The 22859-nt window shown below is 41.9% G+C and overlaps 1 protein-coding gene across 1 annotated transcript in view; it reads right to left on the reverse strand.

Annotated features, from left to right (window-relative positions):
- LOC120044368 (calpain-5-like) overlaps positions 1–16725 on the reverse strand; it is a 35367-nt gene extending 18642 nt beyond the window's left edge. The window contains exons 1-2 of the mRNA XM_038988992.1: positions 16561–16725; positions 1796–1927 (exon numbers count right to left, since the gene is read on the reverse strand). Coding sequence (XP_038844920.1) covers positions 1796–1927; positions 16561–16725 — 297 coding nt within the window. The remainder of the gene's footprint in view (positions 1–1795; positions 1928–16560) is intronic.
- Between the last annotated feature and the right edge of the window lie 6134 nt (positions 16726–22859).

Genomic DNA, 22859 nt, shown 5'->3' on the forward strand with positions numbered 1-22859 from the left:
CCCGAGTGGCGCAGTGGTCTAAGGCACTCCATCGCAATTGCTAGCTGTGCCACTAGAGATCCTTGTCCCATCCAGCTCTAGCGACTCCTGTGGCGGGCTGGGCGCATGCACGCTGACACGGTCGCCAGCTGTACGGTGTTTCCTCCGACACATTGGTGTGGCTGGTTTCCGGGTTAAGCGGGCATTGTGTCAAGAAGCAGAGCGGCTTGGTTGCGTCGTGTTTCGGATGACACATGGCTCTCGACCTTCGCCTCTCCTGAGTCTGTACGGGAGTTGCAGCGATCAGACAAGACTGTAAGTTACAATTGGATACCATGAAATTGGGGAGAAAAAGGGGTAAAAGTAAAAAAAAATATTATAATTTAAACAAAAAATAAAAGGAAAAGATCCAGATAGTGTGCTAGCTTTGGTGCTGGTTTAGCTAGCTAGATAGCTAACGTTAGCTAACGTTATACGGTTTTACTCTGTATAAAACTATTTTTACACAATATTATATCTTCACCAATGGTTCGCTAGTTACACAACAACAGGAATACATTTATGAAATGTTCATTAACTTTTACTAGTTTTAAACTTACAATTTTTTTTTACATTGTAGTGCTTGTGAATACCTGTCCTAAGCAAACACCACAAAGAGAAAGAGAGAGTGGGTTGTGCGTGCTGCTGAACTGTTACTGCAGGCCAAACCCATGCATCGCAGACCAATGAAAAGGTTAAGAGGAGAAATTGTGTGTTTCTCTAATCTCCTTACAAGCCGTTCTCAACTCTTTTCCCATTTACCACCAACGGGCCGGCTGCCTCTGGGGATCGGGCGCATTTGGCAGCAGGGGGATCCAATCATAAAATTAGGAGTACTGTGGTGCAAAGCCACATAAAGCCAGTAGCTGCCTGGAGCTTTACAGTGCAGATTGTTTGGGGGGGGGGGGTCAAATTTACCAGTTTCTAATATTGGGGGTCATGACCCCCCCCCCTGTCTACGTCCACCGTCAAGTTACACGTCTAACGCAAGTAGCCTACAAATTAATTTACTGTTTTGTCACATATCAACTTTTCCCGTGTCTAATTGTCTTTCAAAATAATAAGAGGACGATATATTCATAAAATGCCAAATACGTCAGTTAATTAAATATCTGCATAGACTACAATTCATGGTTCTTATTGATACGCATTATTATTTTGGCTTTCTCAGAACTGTAGGCTATTAAGCCATAATTAGGCTTTCTCTAGACAAGCTGAAATATCTTTACACTAAGAACATGACATTTTGAATTATAATAATTTTCTTTGTTCGGTAAAACTAATCCCGTCCGAATGGTCCACTGGAAAAAACGGACATGCTGGGGTAATAATTTCATAACCGACATATAGTAATACCAGTCCTGAACTAATAGGGCTTTAGACCTACAACATGGTACACACATCCAGTAACCTGAAGGTGTCATGAAAGAATGCTAGATACCCACACATTTATTCTTTCAAAACAACCGGGTGGACCGGAAAAACCTGCTTTGATACTTTACCTAAACACCAGACTGAGTTCTAAGCTTGAAGGTTGCCACAAAGGACCATGGCAGTGTACTTCAACTCTACTGAGAGTGTTTATAGATAGGTGTTGATTTATCCTAATGATGCTTCTGGTGAGAGGAGCTTTCCCCTGTTTATCCCTTCGCCACCAGGTAATGGGGCCTAATGGGTATTGTGTATGTGTGTTATAGTTAAGAGTGTGCATCTCTTGTTTAAGATCAAATGTCACACACGCGCGCACACAACCCTCCCCACCCACAGACACACTTACTTTAGACCACAGGGACTCTCTGGAGGCCAGGCTGGAGCACGCTGCCACAAACCAGCAGTTTCCCAGCTGGCCCTGGTGCAGGTCGTGCGCACTGATCCCATCCACAAACAGGTGAGGGTCCTCAGAGAGCTCCTACACAGAGAAAAGGAGGGAGAGTGAGAGAGAAGGAAGAAGGGGGAGGCAGGGGAGAGGGTAAGGGAGGGAGAGAGTTAGAAAGGTTACATGAAGCCTATCGACCCCCCAAAAATTTGAGTTTCGTCAATGCGAAAGGGAAGAACGAAAAAAAGAGATTGTTAGACAGGTAAAGATGAAGAGACAGAGTGAGAGCGCGAGAAAGAGAGAATCAGTGAGAGAAGGAGAAAAAAGAGGGAATGATATATAAGAGAAAGAGAGAGAAATATGGATAGATGGAGAGAAAAAGGGAGAGGGAAAAAAAGAGAGAAAGGGAGGGTGAAAGAAAGAGAGAAGACAGATGGATGGAGTGAGTTGCCAGGCCAGGCATGGCCGGGACTCTTTAATTACGGCTCCTAATCGATGGGAATTTAGATGAGGCTCTGCAAAACACTCCACTTCTATCCATCACACACACACACACACACACACACAACATGCCTCTACTGACAGACAGGAGAGAGGGGGAAAGAAAGAGAGGGCGAGAGAGAGTTCCAGTGAGTGAGCGGAATGAGGTTAAGAGAGTGTGGGCGAGAAAGAAAGTATAGAGAGGGAGGGAAAGAGAGAGAGCAAGAGAGGAGAGAGAGCACCCGACCCTGATAAGTCTGTTTCAGGTCTGAGAGGTGTTGTGGTGAATTATGTGGCGACACAAGAGGATCTACAGGGTCACGTATTTATCTGGGCCGCGCTAACCTGAGCCCCACCGGAACAACCTCTTCACACCAGACACAGAACGACCAACAACATACAGACAGCACTAAAACTACCCCTGACCTACAACACAGAGACAGACAGCACTAAAAACAACCCCCGACCTACAACACAGAGACAGACAGCACTAAAAACAACCCCCGACCTACAACACAGAGACAGACAGCACTAAAAACAACCCCCGACCTACAACACAGAGACAGACAGCACTAAAACTACCCCACATAGAGTTACAACTACCCCCGACCTACAACACATAGACAGACAGCACTTAAACTAACCCAAGGTACTAGACTGGTTCTGCTTTAGCTGTGATAACAGTTGCATGGTTGAAGAGCAGACCCTTAAGCCATATTGCTAACTATTAACTAGAAAATACTGTAGCTTTCTTAATTTGGGTCCTGGAATCCAGGCAAATACAGGAGTGGGCTAAAGCAGAGAAGACCTGAGTATCGACATGCAGGCAACTAAAATTCCTTAGAGGATCCCAATAAGGATCTGCAGTCAATAGTGATAGGTGGGAGACTGCATGAATGATATCTTTGAGGTTGCGTCCAAAATGGCACCCTATTCCCTATATAGTGCACTACTTTGACCAGGGCCCATAGAGCTCTCGTCTGCCTTAGTGCACTATATAGGGGACAGGGAGCCTTTCAGACACACGCCGAGTCTCTGTGGACACTGATAAGTGTGACGTGCGTGTGTGTTATTATCTACCTCTCTCTTTGGGGGGGGGGGCATGTGGTTTTTCACCCACCAGGTGTGAGGCAATTGTTATTTTCAGCCGGTGTGTGTGTGTGTAGGGACTTTCCCCACCAACAATGTGCGAAAAGATCCCTGGTGCCGTGCTTCTGACATCCTACTCCATCTCCTAGCATCTCTTTCTCCCCACCGACCCTCCTCCTCCCTCTGCCTCCCTCTTCTCCCCTCTCTGTCTCGCTCCCTCCATCCCACTCTCCTGTGGGGTGCGATAATGAAAGCAGGTAATAAACCAATGTCTGATAGTAGGGCAACAGTGATGTCATCATTGGCTTCTCTGACTAATAGATCTGTCCACAGCCCACTGATAGATTGCCAGGGAGGTGACCGCCTCACCTGCGGGAAAATACTAAAGTTACCCCTCCACAGACCGTATCCACATAAACAGTCATATCTGACATCACTATGACAATGCGCTAGCAATGTTATTCGGAGTATCCCAAATTGAATAATATTGTAATAATTATTAAATGGTCAATTCCAGAGTTATGGATGTTACATTAGCAAAATCACATTTGCACTCAAACTTTAATGTCTCACAGAATGGACAAACAAAAATAGATATGAAACTTTTGATGTGGGTGTCTATAGGAACCCTTGGGGGGAGTGGATACCCAAAAAAGCAGACTTCTAAATATTGGCATATTGGAGAAATAAAGCAAATGAAAAGCGTTATGATGTTACATGAAATGGACAAGCTTATTGGGGAGACTGAACATACAGTGGCTTGCGAAAGTATTCACCCCCCATGGCATTTTTCCTATTTTGTTGACTTACAACTTGGAAATTGATTTTAAATTTTTTTTTTTTTTTGGGGGGGGGTGTATCATTTGATTTACACAACATGCCTTCCACTTTGAAGATGCAAAATATTGTTTTATTGTGAAACAAAGAATAAGACAAAAAAACAGAAAACTTGAGCGTGCATAACTATGAAGTCAATACTTTGTAGAGCCACCTTTTGCAGCAATTACAGCTGCAAGTCTCTTGGGGTATGTCTCTATAAGCTTGGCACATCTAGCAACTGGGATTTTTGTCCATTCTTCAAGGCAAAACTGCTCCAGCTCCTTCAAATTGGATGGGTTCTGCTGGTGTACAGCAATCTTTAAGTCATACCACAGATTCTCAATTGGATTGAGGTCTGGGCTCTGACTAGGCCATCCCAAGACATTTCAATGTTTCCTCATAAACCACTTGAGTGTTGGTTTAGCAGTATGCTTAGGGTCATTGTCCTGCTGGAAGGTGAACCTAAGTCCCAGTCTCAAATCTTTGGAAGACTGAAACAGGTTTCCCCCAAGAATTTCCCTGTGTTTAGCGCTATCCATCATTCCATCAATTCTAACCAGTTTCCCATTCCCTGCCAATGAAAAACATCCCCACGGCATGATGCTGCCACCACCATGCTTCATTGTGGGGATGGTGTGCTCAGGGTGATGAGAGGTGTTGGGTTTGCGCCAGACATAGTGTTTTCCTTAAATGGCCAAAAAGCGAAATTTTAGTCTCATCTGACCAGAGTACCTTCTTCCATATGTTTGGAGAGTCTCCCACATGCCTTTTGGCGAACACCAAATGTGTTCGCTTATTTTTTTCTTTAAGCAAAGGCTTTTCTTCTGGCCACTCTTCCATAAAGCCCAGCTCTGTGGAGTGTACGGCTTAAAGTGGTCCTATGGACAGATACTCCAATCTCCGCTGTGGAGCTTTGCAGCTCCTTCAGGGTTATCTCTGGTCTCTTTGCTGCCTCTCTGATTATTGCCCTCCTTGCCTGGTCCGTGAGTTTTGGTGGGTGGCCCTCTCTTGGCAGGTTTGTTGTGGTGCCATATTCTTTAAAAAATATATATAATGGATTTAATGGTGCTCTGTGGGATGTTCAAAGTTTCTGACATTTTTTTATAACTCAACCCTGGTCTGTACTTCTCCACAACTTTGTCCCTGACCTGTTTGGAGAGCTCCTTGGTCTTCATGGTGCCGCTTGCTTGGTGGTGCCCCTTGCTTAGTGGTGTTGCAGACTCTGGGGCCTTTCAGAACAGGTGTGTATATATACACTGAGATCATGTGACACTTAAATAAGTTCCACCCGTGTGCAATCTAACTAATTATGTGACTTCTGAAGGTAATTGGTTGCACCAGATCTTATTTAAGCGCTTCATAGCAAAGGGGGTGAATACATATGCAGGCACCAGTTTTCATTTTTTAGATTTTTTTTTTTAAACAAGTTATTTTTCATTTCACTTCACCAATTTGGACTATTTTGTGTATGTCCGTTACATGAAATCGAAATAAAAATCAATTTAAATTACAGGTTGTAATGCAACAAAATAGGAAAAACACCAAGGGGATTGAATACTTTTGCAAGGCACTGTATTAGCAAAAGTCTGGGAGTTTGTCATTCTTAGGTAACCCTCCGTTATGGATGCTACAGCGTCTGAAATAAACATTTAAATCATAAAGATGTCTTCATGGTAATCTATCATAACACATTTGTTGTCATTTGGAATGCTTTAAAAATGTCAGCAGAAGGCATAGTACCTTAGGATTGCACAACCATAGGTAGGCTGAATAGTATACACAGCCAGGCACCACACCCTAATAGATACTTTATCTTATTATATACACTGAGTATACCAAACGTTAGGAGCACCTTCCTAATATTACGACATGAGGCCGTGCATTATCATGCTCAAAACATGAGGTGATCGCGGCGGATGAATGGCACAACAATGGGCCTCAGGATCTCGCCACGCTATCGCTGTGCGTTCAAATTGCCATCGATAAAATGCAATTGTGTTCATTGTCTGTAGTTTATGCCTGCCCATATCATAACCCCACCATCACCATGGGGCACTCTGTTCACAACGTTGACATCAGAAAACCGCTCACCCACACTACTCCATACACATGGTCTGCGGTTGTTAGAGCAGTTGGACTACTGACAAATTCTCTAAAACGTTGTTGAGAGGCGGCTTATGGTAAAGAAATGAACATTAAATGATCTGGCATCAGCTCTGGTGGACATTCCTGCAGTCAGCATACCAATCACAAGCTCCCTCAACTTGAGACATCTGTGGCATTGTGTTGTGTGACAAAACTGCACATTTTAGAGTGGCCTTTTATTGTGCCCAGTACAAGTTGCACCTATATAATGATCATGCTGTTTAATGAGCTTCTTGATATGCCACACCTGTCAGGTGGATGGATTATCTTGGCTAAGGATAAATGCTCACTAACAAGAATGTAAACAAATATGTACACAACATGAGAGAAATATGCTCTTTGTGTGTATGGAAAATGTCTCAGATCTTTTTATTTCAGCTCATGAAACATGGGACCAACACTTTACATGTTGCGCTTAAATTTTTTGTTCAGTATAGTACTGCCATATATGAAAAATGAATTTCAGCATATATTTTCCAAGAGAATCTTAGCTAGATCACCTCATTTTCCAGATATCAACAATTGCATCAGTAAAGGTCTGAAGAATACATCTCAAAGCAAGCACACAAAATATGGTGAATGCATCCGTTATGGATGTAACACATACCATAACGCTGACGATGAAAAGGTGAGAAACCAATTACAGACCATACAAAACCTTGACGAAAGTTAGCTTTACAGAGAACGTTTCAAGATGATCCGATGTAAGGTGCATGTTTTACAAAAACGTTTAATAAAAAAACGTTACAGATGTTACATTGCCTGTCCCAGTCACCCCCCTATCTTTACAAGACTGTCGATCAATACAGCTCAATACCGCTGTACTGAAATGGGTTTAGATGAGGTCGTAAATACAGTTCAACGTTGACTCTGAAGTGTCGGCTGGTGGTGAGAGATGGATGGAGAAATGGACTGAAGATGAGAGAGGGAGAAAGAGGGAATGTTTGTGAAAAAAGTGTGTGTGCATTGCATGCATGTGTGCACGTGTGGGTTTGTGTCCACACCACACCCAAGGTCAGTAATTTGCTGATGCAGACGAAAGCAGGTTGCTTCAAAAGCCAACTTTTCATCAATGGAGAGGAGAACCCCAACACTGCAGAGTCCCCTGGAGACCTCTCCACCATCCCTCTCAACACTCCTATTACTCAAAGGCCACTATGGAAGTAATAACCGTTAGATGCACATTTTCTCTGCATGTGCTGCCATAGAAATATAGTGAATAGAACGGGCGTCCCCATTCAAGTCGATGACGTCATAATGGGTGGACTGGCGGCCATTGCGAGTGTACCCATAGGAGCAAAGCAGGAAGTAAAAACAGGAAGCGTTACAAAAAGGATATTCCATTGGATTAGCCACCCCAGCTAGCACATTTGGTTCTTTGGAAGCTGTGGGAACATCCATTTTTGGTTTCCCATTGGTTCAGGGAACGAAACCATAAGTTTCCTGACCGGTAAAACTGAACTTAAAAATAAAAAATAAAAAAAACGTTCTGTGAACGGAAGTGAAAATTTCACCTGTTCTGGGAACATACATTTTTGGGTTGCAGGGAGCTTCTAAAACCGTTTTACTATGATTTTACTATGATTCCCTGAAAGTTTTCTGCTAGCTTATTTTGGGTTAACTGTTTTGAAATCCAAGCACAGATAGGACACATGGAAATTAATTTGCTTAGACATTAATCATGCAAACACATACATTTTTTATTATAAACTGAGTGGTTCGAGCTCTAAATGCTGATTGGCTGACAACAGTGGTATATCAGACCGGGTATGACAAAACATGTATTTTTACTGCTCTAATGACATTGGTAACCAGTTTATAATAGCAATAAGGCACCTCGGGGGTTTGTGATATATTGCCAATATACAACGGTTAAGGGCTGTATGAAGGCACTTCACGTTGCATCTTGCCTAAGAACAGCTCTTAGCCGTGGTACATTGGCCATATAGCACACCCCCTGGGGCCTTATTGCTTAATTGTGGCACGGCGTCAGTGAGACTCAAACCTATCATTTTCTGTTCTCTATCTATGGAATCAGTTCACTGCGCCTCCAGGATGGAGCTAGCAGGCCATGTTTTAAAAAAAAACTCATACAAAGCTGTTCATTTCAGTCTACGCAAACAAACCCCATTTCAAAAGAAAATAAGCACTCATTAAAATCAGATGTGACCAATTAGTGGGCGCGGCCAACACACGGAACGTATATATTTTTAATAACATTCTTAGAACATTCTCTGACCGTTACTACACTCTTGTGGTTTTAAATGGACATTTTTGTTAACATTGAGAATGGAATGTAGGGCAAGAACGTTCTCTGAACATTACACAACAATTTGAGACCATGACTTTAAATAGAACCATGAGGAAACGTTATGCTGATGTACTGAAATTCGCACAGAAGAACATTGTTTAACGTTCTCTGAACTATTTGAGAACATTCCCAATGTCGAAGCAGCTGAAGAACGTTCCTAGAACATTACCAAAATGTTAATTAAATGTAACCATGTTTGAACTTTAAGGAAACGTTCTGTTAAAGTAACGAAGTAATGTTTTTTTGTCAAGTTCCTTAAATGTGCTGAGAATGTTTCAAAGCAACTATCCTACATCATTCCCAGAAAGTTGTTGGAAGGTTGTATGCAAAATAACCATAGGACTAACCTAGCTCTAAGAAACATATGGTTCTCAGAACGTTATGTGCTAGCTGGAACAGGCTATTTCACAGAGGAGTATGTTCACTTCCAATATTCACTCCCAATATGTTGGGTGGATTGGCCCGGCTGTAAAAAAAATTATTGCCTACTGATCTGTCTTTCTCCCTACAGGGTAAGAAATAACAGTGTCATGGCTAATGCTGGCGATGGCTAACCAAATCATTTACCTTGTACTGAAGAGCTGCCAGTCCGCTTCATAGTACCTCTGACCAAATCAGACGCCGCCCAGCAGCCAGAGTCATAGCACCAGGCTAGTCGATGACGGTCAGACAAGATCAATAAAACTGCCACAACGATCAGGGAGCTCATTTAGCCCAGATAGGTTTGGCTTGGGAGGACAGCGAAGCGAGCCCAGATAAATGGGCTCTGTCTTTTTATTGCTTGTCAGTCATGGCATAGATTACCACAACTAATCTGTAGGCCAGAGTGGATGTAGTAGGGAGAGAAGGCTGAGAGGGATTGCAGTAGAGAGCCGAGAGCAGAGAGAGACGAGAGAGACAGAGAACCGAGAGACAGAGAACCGAGAGGGGAGAGAGAGGAGCATTTTATAGAGGCCTCTTATTTATGCCTGCATGCTCCACTGTCTTGACTTGTGGCCATAAACATACCCAAGTGCTGTTTAAAAAACGTAGCACTAAATGCTGCTTGCACTTTAATATATTTTTTTGTGACCAACTTTTTATTTCGTTTTGTCAATTTTTAATCAGAGGGGGGGTTTACAGGTACAAAACAATCAAAGACATGCATACAAAGATAACCCCAACACATCCCACCCAGCAACCGAAGGTGCTTATCAGTCACCCTCCCACGATCCATCCATCCATCCGAGTCTCCCCATACATTCCCCCCAATCCCCCCGCCCTTCCAATCCCCCAGCCCTCCCCATGCTAGCAGATACCCATAGACTTAGAGGTCATTGCGCTAACACTACCTCTAACTTCCTTCATACTTGACACCGAGACATAAAAATGGTATCCACGAGTTCCTCTGACTCTGGGGAAGTTCATCTGACTAATTACCAAAATCATGAAGTATCCCTTTAAATACAGTCTGTAAACAAACTGAAAATGTATAAGTTGATGTTTCGGATGTGTACTCTAATAACTCACTCACTTTTAACCCACCTCTTCTCACTATCTGTTACACATTAAAACCGTGAAATTACAACTGCTTGAAGTATTGGGGAAGACATATTTCAGACCATTAGCATCTTGCCTTAATACCTGAAATACCTGAATACTGAAATACCTCAACTGAAATAACTGAAATTGACCCCGGAGAACGAGAAACACAAAGAAGCATCAAAACCATCAAAAGAAAAACAACCACCATAAAAGAGAGAAAAAAAGAATGAGAAACGTGATGACAACAAAGGAAGATTGTGAATGGAACGGCTACTGTCATGGCTAATGGATGCCGTGCCGCACCACACTTCCCATTTCTAGCTGCTCCGAGACTCTGGAATAAGCGGCGCTCTGGTCAGGAAGAGAGGAGAGAAGAGGGGGAGAAGGGTTTGGGAAGGAGGAGAGGGGGAGGGATAATTGACTTGGACACTTCCTAACACTTTGTCTGGCCATAGGCACCAGCCGTTAGCCGCTACAAGACAGTGCTTCTCTTTAGCATGTGTTGGTTTGGTGCCTCTGTGGGAAAGTCTGAGTGTGTGTGTGGGAGTGAAGATGTAAACACACACACACAGTAGTAGACTACAGTCAGTGTTCTTGGCAAGCCAGATGTCTTTGGTCTTCTGAGTGACTGCTACTATATATTGGTGCCGAGGACTGGTCTAGTGGTAGTGCTGCCGGCCACAGACCACACATTACCCCTAGAGGCAGGGGTTTGATCCACAACTGCGCCACTTTCTGAGTTGTATCCCTCTCCTTCATGTCCCCATCTCAGTTTACTTCTACCCTGTATCAATCTATAAAAACAAAAACAACAAACCTTCACAAAAAATATCATAATTGGTTGTCACATTTCAGCAACTTTCTTCTCCTTTTTCACAGTTCTAGTCTGTGGTTTCACACAGGAAGTGAGGGTGTGTTTGTTTGTGTGTTAAGCGGTTAAGAATGTGCGTGAGCTAAACAAACTAATGTGCAACGCATTGGAAAGATGTTTATTCAATGTACAGTACCAGTCAAAAGTCTGAACACACCTACTCATTCCAGGATTTTTCTTTATTTTTACTAATTTCTACATTGTAGAATAATAGTGAAGACATCAAAACGATGAAATAACACATATGGAATCATATAGTAACAAAAAAAAAAGTGTTAAACCAATCAAAATAGATTTTAAATTCTTTAAAGTAGCCACCCTTTGCTTGATGGAATGCTTTTCCAACAGTCTTGAAGGAGTTCCCACATATTTTTTTTTATTCAACTAGGCAAGTCAGTTAAGAACAAATTCTTATTTACAATGACAGCCTTCCCCGGTCAACGCTGGGCCAATTGTGCGCCGCCATATGGGACTCCCAATCACAGCCGGATGTGATGCAGCCTGGATTCGAACCAGGTACTGCCTGCTAACCTTAGACCACTGCACTACTCGGGAGCCCTTAGTACTCAGCAGTTCACATTTACTGAGCACTTGTTGGCTGCCTTTCCTTCACTCTGTGGTCCAACTCATCCCAAACCATCTCAATTGGGTTGAGGTCAGGTGATTGTGAAAGCCAGGTCTGATGCAGCACTCCATCACACCTCCACAGCCTGGAGGTGTGTTTGGTCATTGTCCTGTTGAAAAACAAATGATAGTGGGACTAAGCGCAAACCAGATGGGATGGTGTATCGCTGCAGAATGCTGTGGTAGCCATGCTGGTTAAGTGTGCCCTGAATTGTAAATAAATCACAGACAGTGTCACTAGCAAAGCACCCCTACATCATAACACCTCCTCTTCCGTGTTTCAAGGTGGGAACTACACATGCAGAGATCATCCGTTCCACTACTCTGCGTCTCACAAAGACACGGCGGTTAGAACCCAAAAATCTCACATTTGGACTCATCAGACCAAAGCACAGATTTCCACCGGTCTAATGTCCATTGCTCGTGTTTCTTGGCCCAAGAAAGTCTCTCCTTCTTATTGGTTTCCTTTAGTAGTGGTTTCTTTGCAGAAATTCAACAAGGAAAGCCTGATTCACGCAGTCTACTCTGAACAGTTGATGTTGAGATTAGAGGTCGACCGATTATGATTTTTCAACACCGATACCGATTATTGGAGGACCAAAAAAAGCAGATACCAATTATATCGGCCGATTTTTTTATTTATTTGTAATAATGACAATTACAACAATACTGAATGAACAATTATTTTAACTTAATATAATACATCATTAAAATCATTTTAGCCTCAAATAAAAAATGAAACATGTTCAATTAAATAATGCAAAAACAAAGTGTTGGAGAAGAAAGTAAAAGTGCAATATGTGCCATGTAAGAAAGCTAACGTTTAAGTTCCTTGCTCAGAACATGAGAACATATGAAAGCTGGTGGTTCCTTTTAACACGAGTCTTCAATATTCCCAGGTAAGAAGTTTTAGGTTGTAGTTATTATAGGAATTATAGGACTATTTCTCTCTATACCATTTGTATTTCATATACCTTTGACTATTTGAAGTTCTTATAGGCACTTTAGTATTGCCAGTGTAACAGTACAGCTTATGTCCCTCTCCTCGCTCCTACCTGGGCTCGAACCAGGAACACATCGACAACAGCCACCCTCGAAGCAGTGTTACCCATGCAGAGCAAGGGGAACAACCACTCCAAGTCTCAGAGCGAGTGACGTTTGAAACGCTATTAGCGCGCACCCAGTTAACTAGCTAGCCATTTCACATCGGTTACACCAGCCTAATCTCGGGAGTTGATAGGCTTGAAGTCATAAAGCATCGCGAAGAGCTGCTGGCGAAACGCACGAAATTGCTGTTTGAATGAATGCTTACGAGCCTGCTGGTGCCTACCATTGCTCAGTCAGACTGCTCTATCAAATCATAGACTTAATTATAACATAATAACACACAGAAATACGAGCCTTAGGTCATTAATATGGTCAAATCTGGAAACTATCATCGAAAACAAAACGTTTATACATTCAGTGAAATACGGAACCGTTACGTATTTTATCTAACGGGTGGCATCCATAAATCTAAATATTCCTGTTACATTGCACAACCTTCAATGTTATGTCATAATTACGTAAAATTCTGGCAAATTAGTTCGCAACGAGCCAGGCGGCCCAAACTGTTGCATATACCCTGACTCTGTGTGCAATGAACACAAGAGAAGTGACACAATTTCACCTGGTTAATATTGCCTGCTAACCTGGATTTCTTTTAGCTAAATATGCAGGTTTAAAAATATATACTTCTGTGTATTGGTTTTAAGAAAGGGATTGATGTTTATGGTTAGGTACAGTCGTGCAACGCTTGTGCTTTTTTCGCAAATGCACTTTTGTTAAATCATCCCCCGATTGGCGAAGTTGGCTGTCATTGTTAGGAAGAAATAGTCTTCACACAGTTTGCAATGAGCTTAGCGGCCCAAACTGCTGCATATACCCTGACTCTGTTGCAAGAGAAGTGACACCATTTTTCCTAGTTAAAAGAAATTAATGTTAGCAGGCAATATTAACTAAATATGCAGGTTTAAAAATATATACTTCTGTATTGATTTTAAGAAAGGCATTGATGTTTATGGTTAGGTACACGTTGGAGCAACAACAGTCCTTTTTCGCGAATGCCACCGCATCAATTATATGCAACGCAGGACACGCTAGATAAACTAGTAATATCATCAACCATGTGTAGTTAACTAGTGATTATGATTGATTGATTGTTTTTTATAAGATAAGTTTAATGCTAGCTAGCAACTTACCTTGGCTTCTTACTGCATTCGTGTAACAGGCAGGCTCCTCGTGGTGTGCAATGTAATCAGGTGGTTAGAGCGTTGGACTAGTTAACTTGTTTGGGATAGGGGGCAGCATTTTCACGTTTGGATGAAAAGCGTGCCCAGAGTAAACTGCCTGCTACTCAGTCCCAGTTGCTAATATTTGCATATTATTAGTAGATTTGGATAGAAAACACTCTGAAGTTTCTAAAACTGTTTGAATGATGTCTGTGAGTATAACAGAACTCATATGGCAGGCAAAAACCTGAGAAAAATCCAACCAGGAAGTGGGAAATCTGAGGTTTGTAGGTTTTCAACTCCTTGCCTATCGAATATACAGTGTCTATGGGGTCAAATTGCACTTCCTAAGGCTTCCACTAGATGTCAACAGTCTTTAGAACCTTGTTTGATACTTCTACTGTAAAGTGGGGGCGAATGAGAGGGGATTGAGTAAGGTCTCTCCCAGAGTGCCATGAGCTGACCATGCGCATTCACGTGAGAGTTAGCTTGAGTTCATTGCATTTCTGAAGACAAAAGAATTCTCCGGTTGGAACATTAATGAAGATTTATGATAAAAACATCCTAAAGATTGATTCTATACTTCGTATGACATGTTTCTACGAACTGTAATATGACTTTTTTGACTTTGTCTGAATTAAGCGATCGCGCATTGGGCATTTGGAATCCTGGGCTAAACGCGCGAACAAAAAGGAGGTATTTGGACATAAATTATGGACGTTATCGAACAAATCAAACATTTATTGTGGAACTGGGATTCCTGGGAGTGCATTCTGATGAAGATCATCAAAGGTAAGTGAATATTTATAATGCTATTTCTGACTTCTGTTGACTCAGCAACATGGCGGGTATATGTTTGGCTTGTTTTGGTCTCTGAGCGCCGTACTCAGATTATTGCATGGTTTGCTTTTTCCGTAAAGCTTTTTTAAAATCTGACAAAGCGGTTGCATTAAGGAGAAGTATATCTATAATTCTGTGCATAATACTTGTATCTTTTATAAAAGTTTATTATGAGCATTTCTGAAATTGATGTGGCTCTGTGCAAATTCACAGGATGTTTTGGAGGCAAAGCCAAATGTAAACTGAGGTTTTTGGATATAAATATGAACTTGATCGAACAAAACATACATATATTGTGTAACATGTTGTCCCGGGAGTGTCATCTGATGAAGAATATCAAAGGTAAGTGAATATTTATAATGCTATTTCTGACTTCTGTTGACTCAGCAACATGGCGGGTATATGTTTGGCTTGTTTTGGTCTCTGAGCGCCGTACTCAGATTATTGCATGGTTTGCAATAATCTGAGTGTTGTCCCGGGAGTGTCATCTGATGAAGAATATCAAAGGTTAGTGATTCATTTTATCTCTATTTCTGCTTTTTGTGACTCCTCTCTTTGGTTGGAAAATGGCTGTATGCTTTCTGTGACTAGTTGCTGACCTAACATAATGATATGTTCTGCTTTCGCAGAAAAGCCTTTTTGAAATCGGACACTGTGGTTGGATTAACGAGAAGTTTATCTTTAAAATGGTGTCTAATACTTGTTGTTGATTGAATTTGGCGCCCTGCAATTTCATTGGCTGTTGGCGAGGGAACCCCGTTCCCAGACAGGTTAACCGTAAGGTTGCAAGATTGAATCCCCGAGCTGACAAGGTAAAACTCTGTCGTTCTGCTCCTGAACAAGGCAGTTAACCCACCGTTCCTAGGCCGCCATTGAAAATAAGAATGTGTTCTTAACTGACTTGCCTATCGGTGTCCAAAAATACCGATTTCCGATTGTTATGAAAACTTGAAATCGGCCCTATTTAAAATCGGCCATTCCAATTAATCGGTCGACCTCTAGTTGTGATGTGTCTGTTACTTGATCTCTGTGAAGCATTTATTTGGGCTGCAATTTCTGAGGCTGGTAACTCTAATGAACTTATTCTCTGCAGCAGAAGTAACTCTGGGTCTTCCTTTCCTGTGGAGGTCCTCATGAGAGCAAGTTTCATCATAGCGCTTGGTTTTTGCGACTGCACTTGAAGAAACGTTCAAAATTCTTGAAATTTTCCGGATTGACTGACCTTCATGTCTTAAAGTAATGATGTACTGTTGTTTCTCTTTGTTATTTGAGCTGTTCTTGCCATAATATGGACTTGGTCTTTTACCAAATAGGGCTATCTTCTGTATACCACCCATACCTTGTCACAACGCAACTTATTGGCTCAAACGCATTAAGAAGGAAATAAATTTCACTAATGGACTTTTAACAAGGCACACCTGTTAATGGAAATGCATTCCAGGTGACTACCTCATGAAGCTGGTTGAGAGAATGCCAATAGTGTGCAAAGCTGTCATCTGTAAATCGGATAGATTTATTGATGGGACAAACAAACAAAAGGCTTACATTTCGGCATAAATCGCCTTCATCAAAGCCTTGAGTAGGCCCCTGTCCAAATCATCAGATCCTTGAATATGTCCCTTTCCAAATAAACCATGAATGCAATTTAAAAAAGGACATTTCCTAAAAAAAATCAGATTTAAAAATAATGTTTATATTAGTGTAAGAAGTAGTAGTAGTATTAGTGTGTGTAATAGCCAGAAAGCTCCCTCACCTGGGGTCTCTTCCAGTGTACGTGTCCAATCCTGTTGCCCTGGTAGAAGAGGGTGTCGTCCAAGGCGGGGAAGTGTGGGTCTTCAAACAGAAGGCCACTGGCAAGGCATTGCCTCTTCAGGGTGGAGTATTGCTGCCCCTCGAAGGCCTTCACTGACGAGAACATCCTACAGCCTGTACGGACCAGACACAAAAGACAGGGGGCTCTGTTAGTGACCTGGAACTGACCTCCTAGCAACAAGTATCTGATATCCTTGAAGATTAGCATGTGTCAGTTTAATTTTTTTTAACCTTATTTGGGTAGGCTACACTATTGACAAATACTATTGGACATTCAATTCAGAATTGGGTGTTTCTACCAAATGTCTGTGGTTGGAAAAAGTGTATCCAACTTCCACCATTGCTTTAAGCTCAGAGCAAACTAAAAGTAAAATACAATTTAGCCTACTATACAGTGCATTTGGAAAGTATTCAGACCCTTGACTTTTTCCACATTTTGTTACAGCCTTATTCTAAAATGGATTAAGTTGTTTTTTCCATCCTCATCAATCTACACACAATACCCCATAATTACAAAGCAAAAAAAGTTTTTGGGAAATATTTGCAAATTAATAAAAAATAGAAAGACGATGTACTCAGCAATTTGTTGAAGCACCTTTGGCAGCAATTACAGCCTTGAGTGTTCTTGGGTATGAAGCTACAAGCTTGGCACACCTGTATTTGGGGAGTTTCTCCCATTATTCTCTGCAGATCCTCTCAAACTCTGTCAGGTTGGATGGGGAGCGTTGCTGCACAGCTATTTTCAGGTCTCTCCAGAGATGTTCGATCGGGTTTAAGTCCGGGCTCTGGCTGGTAAAGTCAAGGACATTCAGAGACTTGTCCCGAAGCAACTCCTGCGTTGTCTTGGATGTGTGCTTAGAGTCGGTGTCCTGTAGGAAAGTGAATCTTCACCCCAGTCTGAGGTCCTGAGTGATCTGGAGCAGGTTTCATCAAGGATCTCTCTCTACTTTGCTCCGTTCATCTTTTCCTCGATCCTGACTAGTCTCCCAGTCCCTGCCTCTGCAAAACATCCCCACAGCATGATGCTGCCACCACCATGCTTCACCGTAGGGATGGTGCCAGGTTTCCTCCAGATGTGACGCTTGGCATTCAGGCCAAAGAGTACAGCCTTGGTTTCATCAGACCAGAGAATCTTGTTTCTCATTGTCAGAGTCCTTTAGGTGCCTTTTGGCAAAGTCCAAATGGGCTGTCGTGCCTTTTACTGAGGAGTGGCTTCCGTCTGGAAACTCTACCATAAAGGCCTGATTGGTGGAGTACTGCAGAGATGGTTGTCCTTCTGGAAGTTTCTCCCATCTCCACAGAGGAACTCTGGAGCTCTGTCAGAGTGACCATCGGGTTCTTGGTCACCTCCAACGCTGACCAAGGCCCTTCTCCCCCGATTGCTCAATTTGGCCGGGGCGGCCAGCTCTAGAAAGAGTCTTGGTGGTTCCAAACTACTTCCATTTAAGAATGATGGAGGCCACTGTGTTCTTGGGGACCTTCAATGCTGTAGAAATGTTTTGGTAGCCTTCCCCAGATCTATGCCTCGACACAATCCTGTCTGGGCGCTCTGTGTGTCTTTCCAAGTCATATCCAATCAATTGAATTTACCACAGGTGGACTCTCAAGGACGATCATTGGAAATAAGATGCACCTGAACTCAATTTCGAGTCTCATAGCAAAAGGTCTGAATACATATGTAAGTAAGGTATGTTTTTTTATTGTCAATAAATTTGCTAAAATTTCAAAAAAACGTTTCGCTTTGTCATTATGGGGTATTGTTTTTTAGATTGATTAACATAACAAAATTTGGAAAAAGTCAAGGGGTCTGAAAACTTTCCGAATGCACTGTATATCACAAATGGACTGACAGCCTGACTGACAGCTGTGCCTCAAGCACCATTGTAAACAGAGTCCATAAAAACAGAGCAGAAACATCTTTGCAGCTACAAAAGAATGGTGTTGGGTAGACAACATTAGCAAATATTAAGTATTTTGAGGTCAATTAGGAACAATTAGAAACAAAACTTCAGACAGACACACACAGAGCGAGAGAGCCAGACAAACCAAGAACGCACTAATGGCACAAACACCCAATTGAGACTGTACGCACAATTCTGCAAAAATATACGTTGTGTACAACGCAAAACCTCAAACAATGCATGCAGAGCAGAATTAGGACTATAACCGCTAGTTATCAAAACCAGAAAAGAGCAGTTAAATTTTACAACCACCTAAAAGGAAGTGATGCCCACACATTCAACCACAAGGCCCTCACCTACAGAGAGATTAACATAGAGAAGAGTCCCCTCAGCCAGCTGGTTCTTTGTTCACAAACACAAACAGACCCCACAGAGCTCCGGGACAGCAACACAATTAGATCCAACCAAATGAGAAAGCAAAAAGATAACTACAGACAATGGAAAGAATCAACCAAAAAACAGAGCAAATAGGAATGCTATCTGGCCCCAAACAGAGAGTACACAGTGGCAGAAATACCTGACCACAGTGACTGACCCAAAATTAAGAAAATCCTTGACTATTGTTGGAAAGTGACAGATTTACTTGAGCACGTTTTCGTATGTTTATAATTAAAACTGTAAGTGGCTTAGCAGTATTGATGAATGTTTTATGGGTTAGATGGAATGATCTGCAGTACCAGCCAAAAGTTTAGACACACCTACTCATTCAAGGGCGTTTCTTAATTTTTACTATTTTCTACATTTTAGAACAGTGAAGATATCAAAACTATGAAATATCACATATGGAATCATGTAGTAAACAAAAAAAATTAAACAAATTGAGATTCTTCAAAAGTAGCCACCCTTTGCCTTGACGACAGCTTTGCATATTCTTGGCATTCTCTCAACCAGCTTCAATGAGGTAGTCACCTGTAATCCATATCAATTAACAGGTGTGCCTTGTTAAAAATGTATTTGTGGAATTTCTTTCCTTCTTAATGAGCCAATCAATTGTGTTGTGCCAAGGTAAGAGTGGTATACAGAAGATAGCCGTGAAAAGATAAAAGACCAAGTCCATATTATGGCAGGAACAGCTCAAATAAGCAAAGAGAAACGACAGTCCATCATTAAGTCATGAAGGCCAGTTAATACGAAACATTTCAAGAACTTTGAACGTTTCTTCAAGTGCAGTTGCAAAAACCATCAAGCGCTATGATGGTACTGGCTTTCATGAGGACCGCCACAGGAAAGGAAGACCCAGAGTTACCTTTGCTGCAGAAGATAAGTTCATTAGAGTTACCAGCCTCAGAAATTGCAGCCCAAATAAATGCTTCAGAGTTCAAGTAACAGACACATCACAAGATCAACTGTTCAGAGGAGACTGCGTGAATCAGGCCTTCATGGTCAAATTGCTGCAAAGAAACCACTACTAAAGAACTCCAATAAGAAGAGACTTGCTTGGGTCAAGAAACACAAGCAATGGACATTAGACCGGTGGAAATCTGTCCTTTGGTCTTAGTGAGACGCAGAGTAGGTGAACGGATGATCTCCGCGTGTGTGGTTCCCACCGAGAAGCATGGAGGAGGTGTGATGGTGCTTTGCTGGTGATACTGTCAGTGATTTATTTAGAATTCAAGGCAAACTTAAGCAGCATGGCTACCACAGCATTCTGCAGCGATACAACATCTCATCTAGTTTGCGCTTAGTGGGACTATCATTTGTTTTTCCAACAGGACAATGACCCAACACACATCCAGGCTGTGTAGGGGCTATTTGACCAAGAAGGAGAGTGATGGAGTGGTGCATCAGATGACCTGGCCTCCCCAATCCCCCGACCTCAACCAAATTAAGATGGTTTGGGATGAGTTGGACCGCAGAGTGAAGGAAAAGCAGCCAACAAGTGCTCAGCATATGTGGGAACTCCTTCAAGACTGTTGGAAAAGCATTCCGGGTGAAGCTGGTTGAGAGAATGGCAAGAGTGTGCAAAGCTGTCAAGGCAAAGGCTGGCTACTTTGAAGAATCTAAAATCTATTTTGATTTGTTAACTTTTTTGTTTACTACATGATTACATATGTGTTATTTCATAGTTTTGATGTCTTCCCTATTACTCTACGATGTAGAAAATAGTCAAAATAAAGAAAAACCCTTGAATGAGTAGGTGTGTCCAAAGTTTTGACTGGTACTGTATGTGCAATGGTATTTGGTCGGCAGGAAAGTCAACAGGGTGGGATAGGAGCCATGTGTTAGAGCTGATAAATCATACATTAGTGTCCTATAGCACTGTCTTATATCTTAATGTTTTTATCATATTTTCTCAATATGTTTCATATCATTATATTATCTTAGTATGAATAATTGGCACATTTGTTAAAATAGAAATATGTGTTTATCCTGTGTATGAGAAGAGCAATTATGTAGTGTACTGACTCCCTAATCTCAAGGCCTCTCCTGATTGATAAGAAGACCGGTGAGATGTGTGGAGTAGAACCAAGGTTCCGGACTCAAGCTGGGACGACACCACCTGCCCAGCCACAGAGATGAATTGTTCATCCTAGACACAGAAGGGGAGTCTGTTTGGGAAGAATGGGGGGGGGGGGGCAGGTCTGCCTATGGGCCCCAAGCTGCACTTCTTAACCTCCTGCCAAATGTATGACCACATTAGAGACACATATTTCCCACAGATCACACAGACCCACAAAGAATTTGAAAACAAATCAAACATTGATAAACTCAATATCTGTTAGGCGAAATACCGCAGTATGCAATCACAGCAGCAAGATTTGTGGCTCGTTGCCATGAGAAAAGGGCAACCAGTGGAGCACAAACAACTTTGTAAATACCACTAATATATAACTGTTTATCTATCTTCCCTTACTATTTGTACTACTACTTGCACATTGCTAACACTGTACATAGCTAATAATAACACTTTAAATGTGCATATTGTTTAAACATTTTTGAGTGCAATATTTACTGTTCAATTCTAATTGTTGTTTTTGTTGTTTTGTGTCTTCTCGCTTTTGTATATTGTTTATTAAGCTGTTGCACCGCAACTCACTGCCTTCCTGAAGACAAACAATGTACACGAAATGCTTCAGTCTGGTTTTAGACCCCATCATAGCACTGAGACTGCACTTGTGAAGGTGGTAAATTACCTTTTAATGGCGTCAGACCGAGGCTCTGCATCTGTCCTCGTGCTCCTAGACCTTAGTGCTGCCCTTGATACCATCAATCACCACATTATTTTGGAGAGATTGGAAACCCAAATTGGTCTACACGGACAAGTTCTGGCCTGGTTTAGATCTTATCTGTCGGAAAGATATCAGTTTGTCTCTGTGAATGGTTTGTCCTCTGACAAATCAACTCTACATTTCGGTGTTCCTCAAGGTTCCGTTTTAGGACCGCTATTGTTTTCACTATATATTTTACCTCTTGGGGATGTCATTCGAAAACATAATGTTAACTTTCACTGCTATGCGGATGACACACAGCTGTACATTTCAATGAAACATGGTGAAGCCCCAAAATTGCCCTCGCTAGAAGCCTGTGTTTCAGACATAAGGAAGTGGATGGCTGAAAACGTTCTACTTTTAAACTCGGACAAAACAGAGACGCTTGTTCTAGGTCCCAAGAAACAAAGAGATCTTCTGTTGAATCTGACAACTAATCTTGATGGTTGTAAAGTCGTCTCAAATAAAACTGTGAAGGACCTCGGCGTTACTCTGGACCCTGATCTCTCTTTTGACGAACATATCAAGACTGTTTCAAGGACAGCTTTTTTCCATCTACGTAACATTGCAAAAATCAGAAACTTTCTGTCCAAAAATGATGCAGAAAAATGAATCCATGCTTTTGTTACTTCTAGGTTAGACTACTGCAATGCTCTACTTTCCGGCTACCCGGATAAAGCACTAAATAAACTTCAGTTAGTGCTAAATACGGCTGCTAGAATCCTGACTAGAACCATAAAATTTGATCATAATACTCCAGTGCTAGTCTCCCTACACTGTCTTCCTGTTAAGGCAAGGGCTGATTTCAAGGTTTTACTGCTAACCTACAAAGCATTACATCGGCTTGCTCCTACCTATCTTTCCGATTTGGTCCTGCCGTACATACCTACACGTACGCTACGGTCACAAGACGCAGGCCTCCTAATTGTCCCAAGAATTTCTAAGCAAACAGCTGGAGGCAGGGCTTTCTCCTATAGAGCTCCATTTTTATGGAATGGTCTGCCTACCCATGTGAGAGACGCAGACTCGGTCTCAACTTTTAAGTCTTTACTGAAGACTCATCTCTTCAG

Source organism: Salvelinus namaycush, chromosome 3 (genome assembly GCF_016432855.1).
Source record: "Salvelinus namaycush isolate Seneca chromosome 3, SaNama_1.0, whole genome shotgun sequence".
In the NCBI taxonomy this organism is placed as follows: Eukaryota; Metazoa; Chordata; class Actinopteri; order Salmoniformes; family Salmonidae; genus Salvelinus; species Salvelinus namaycush.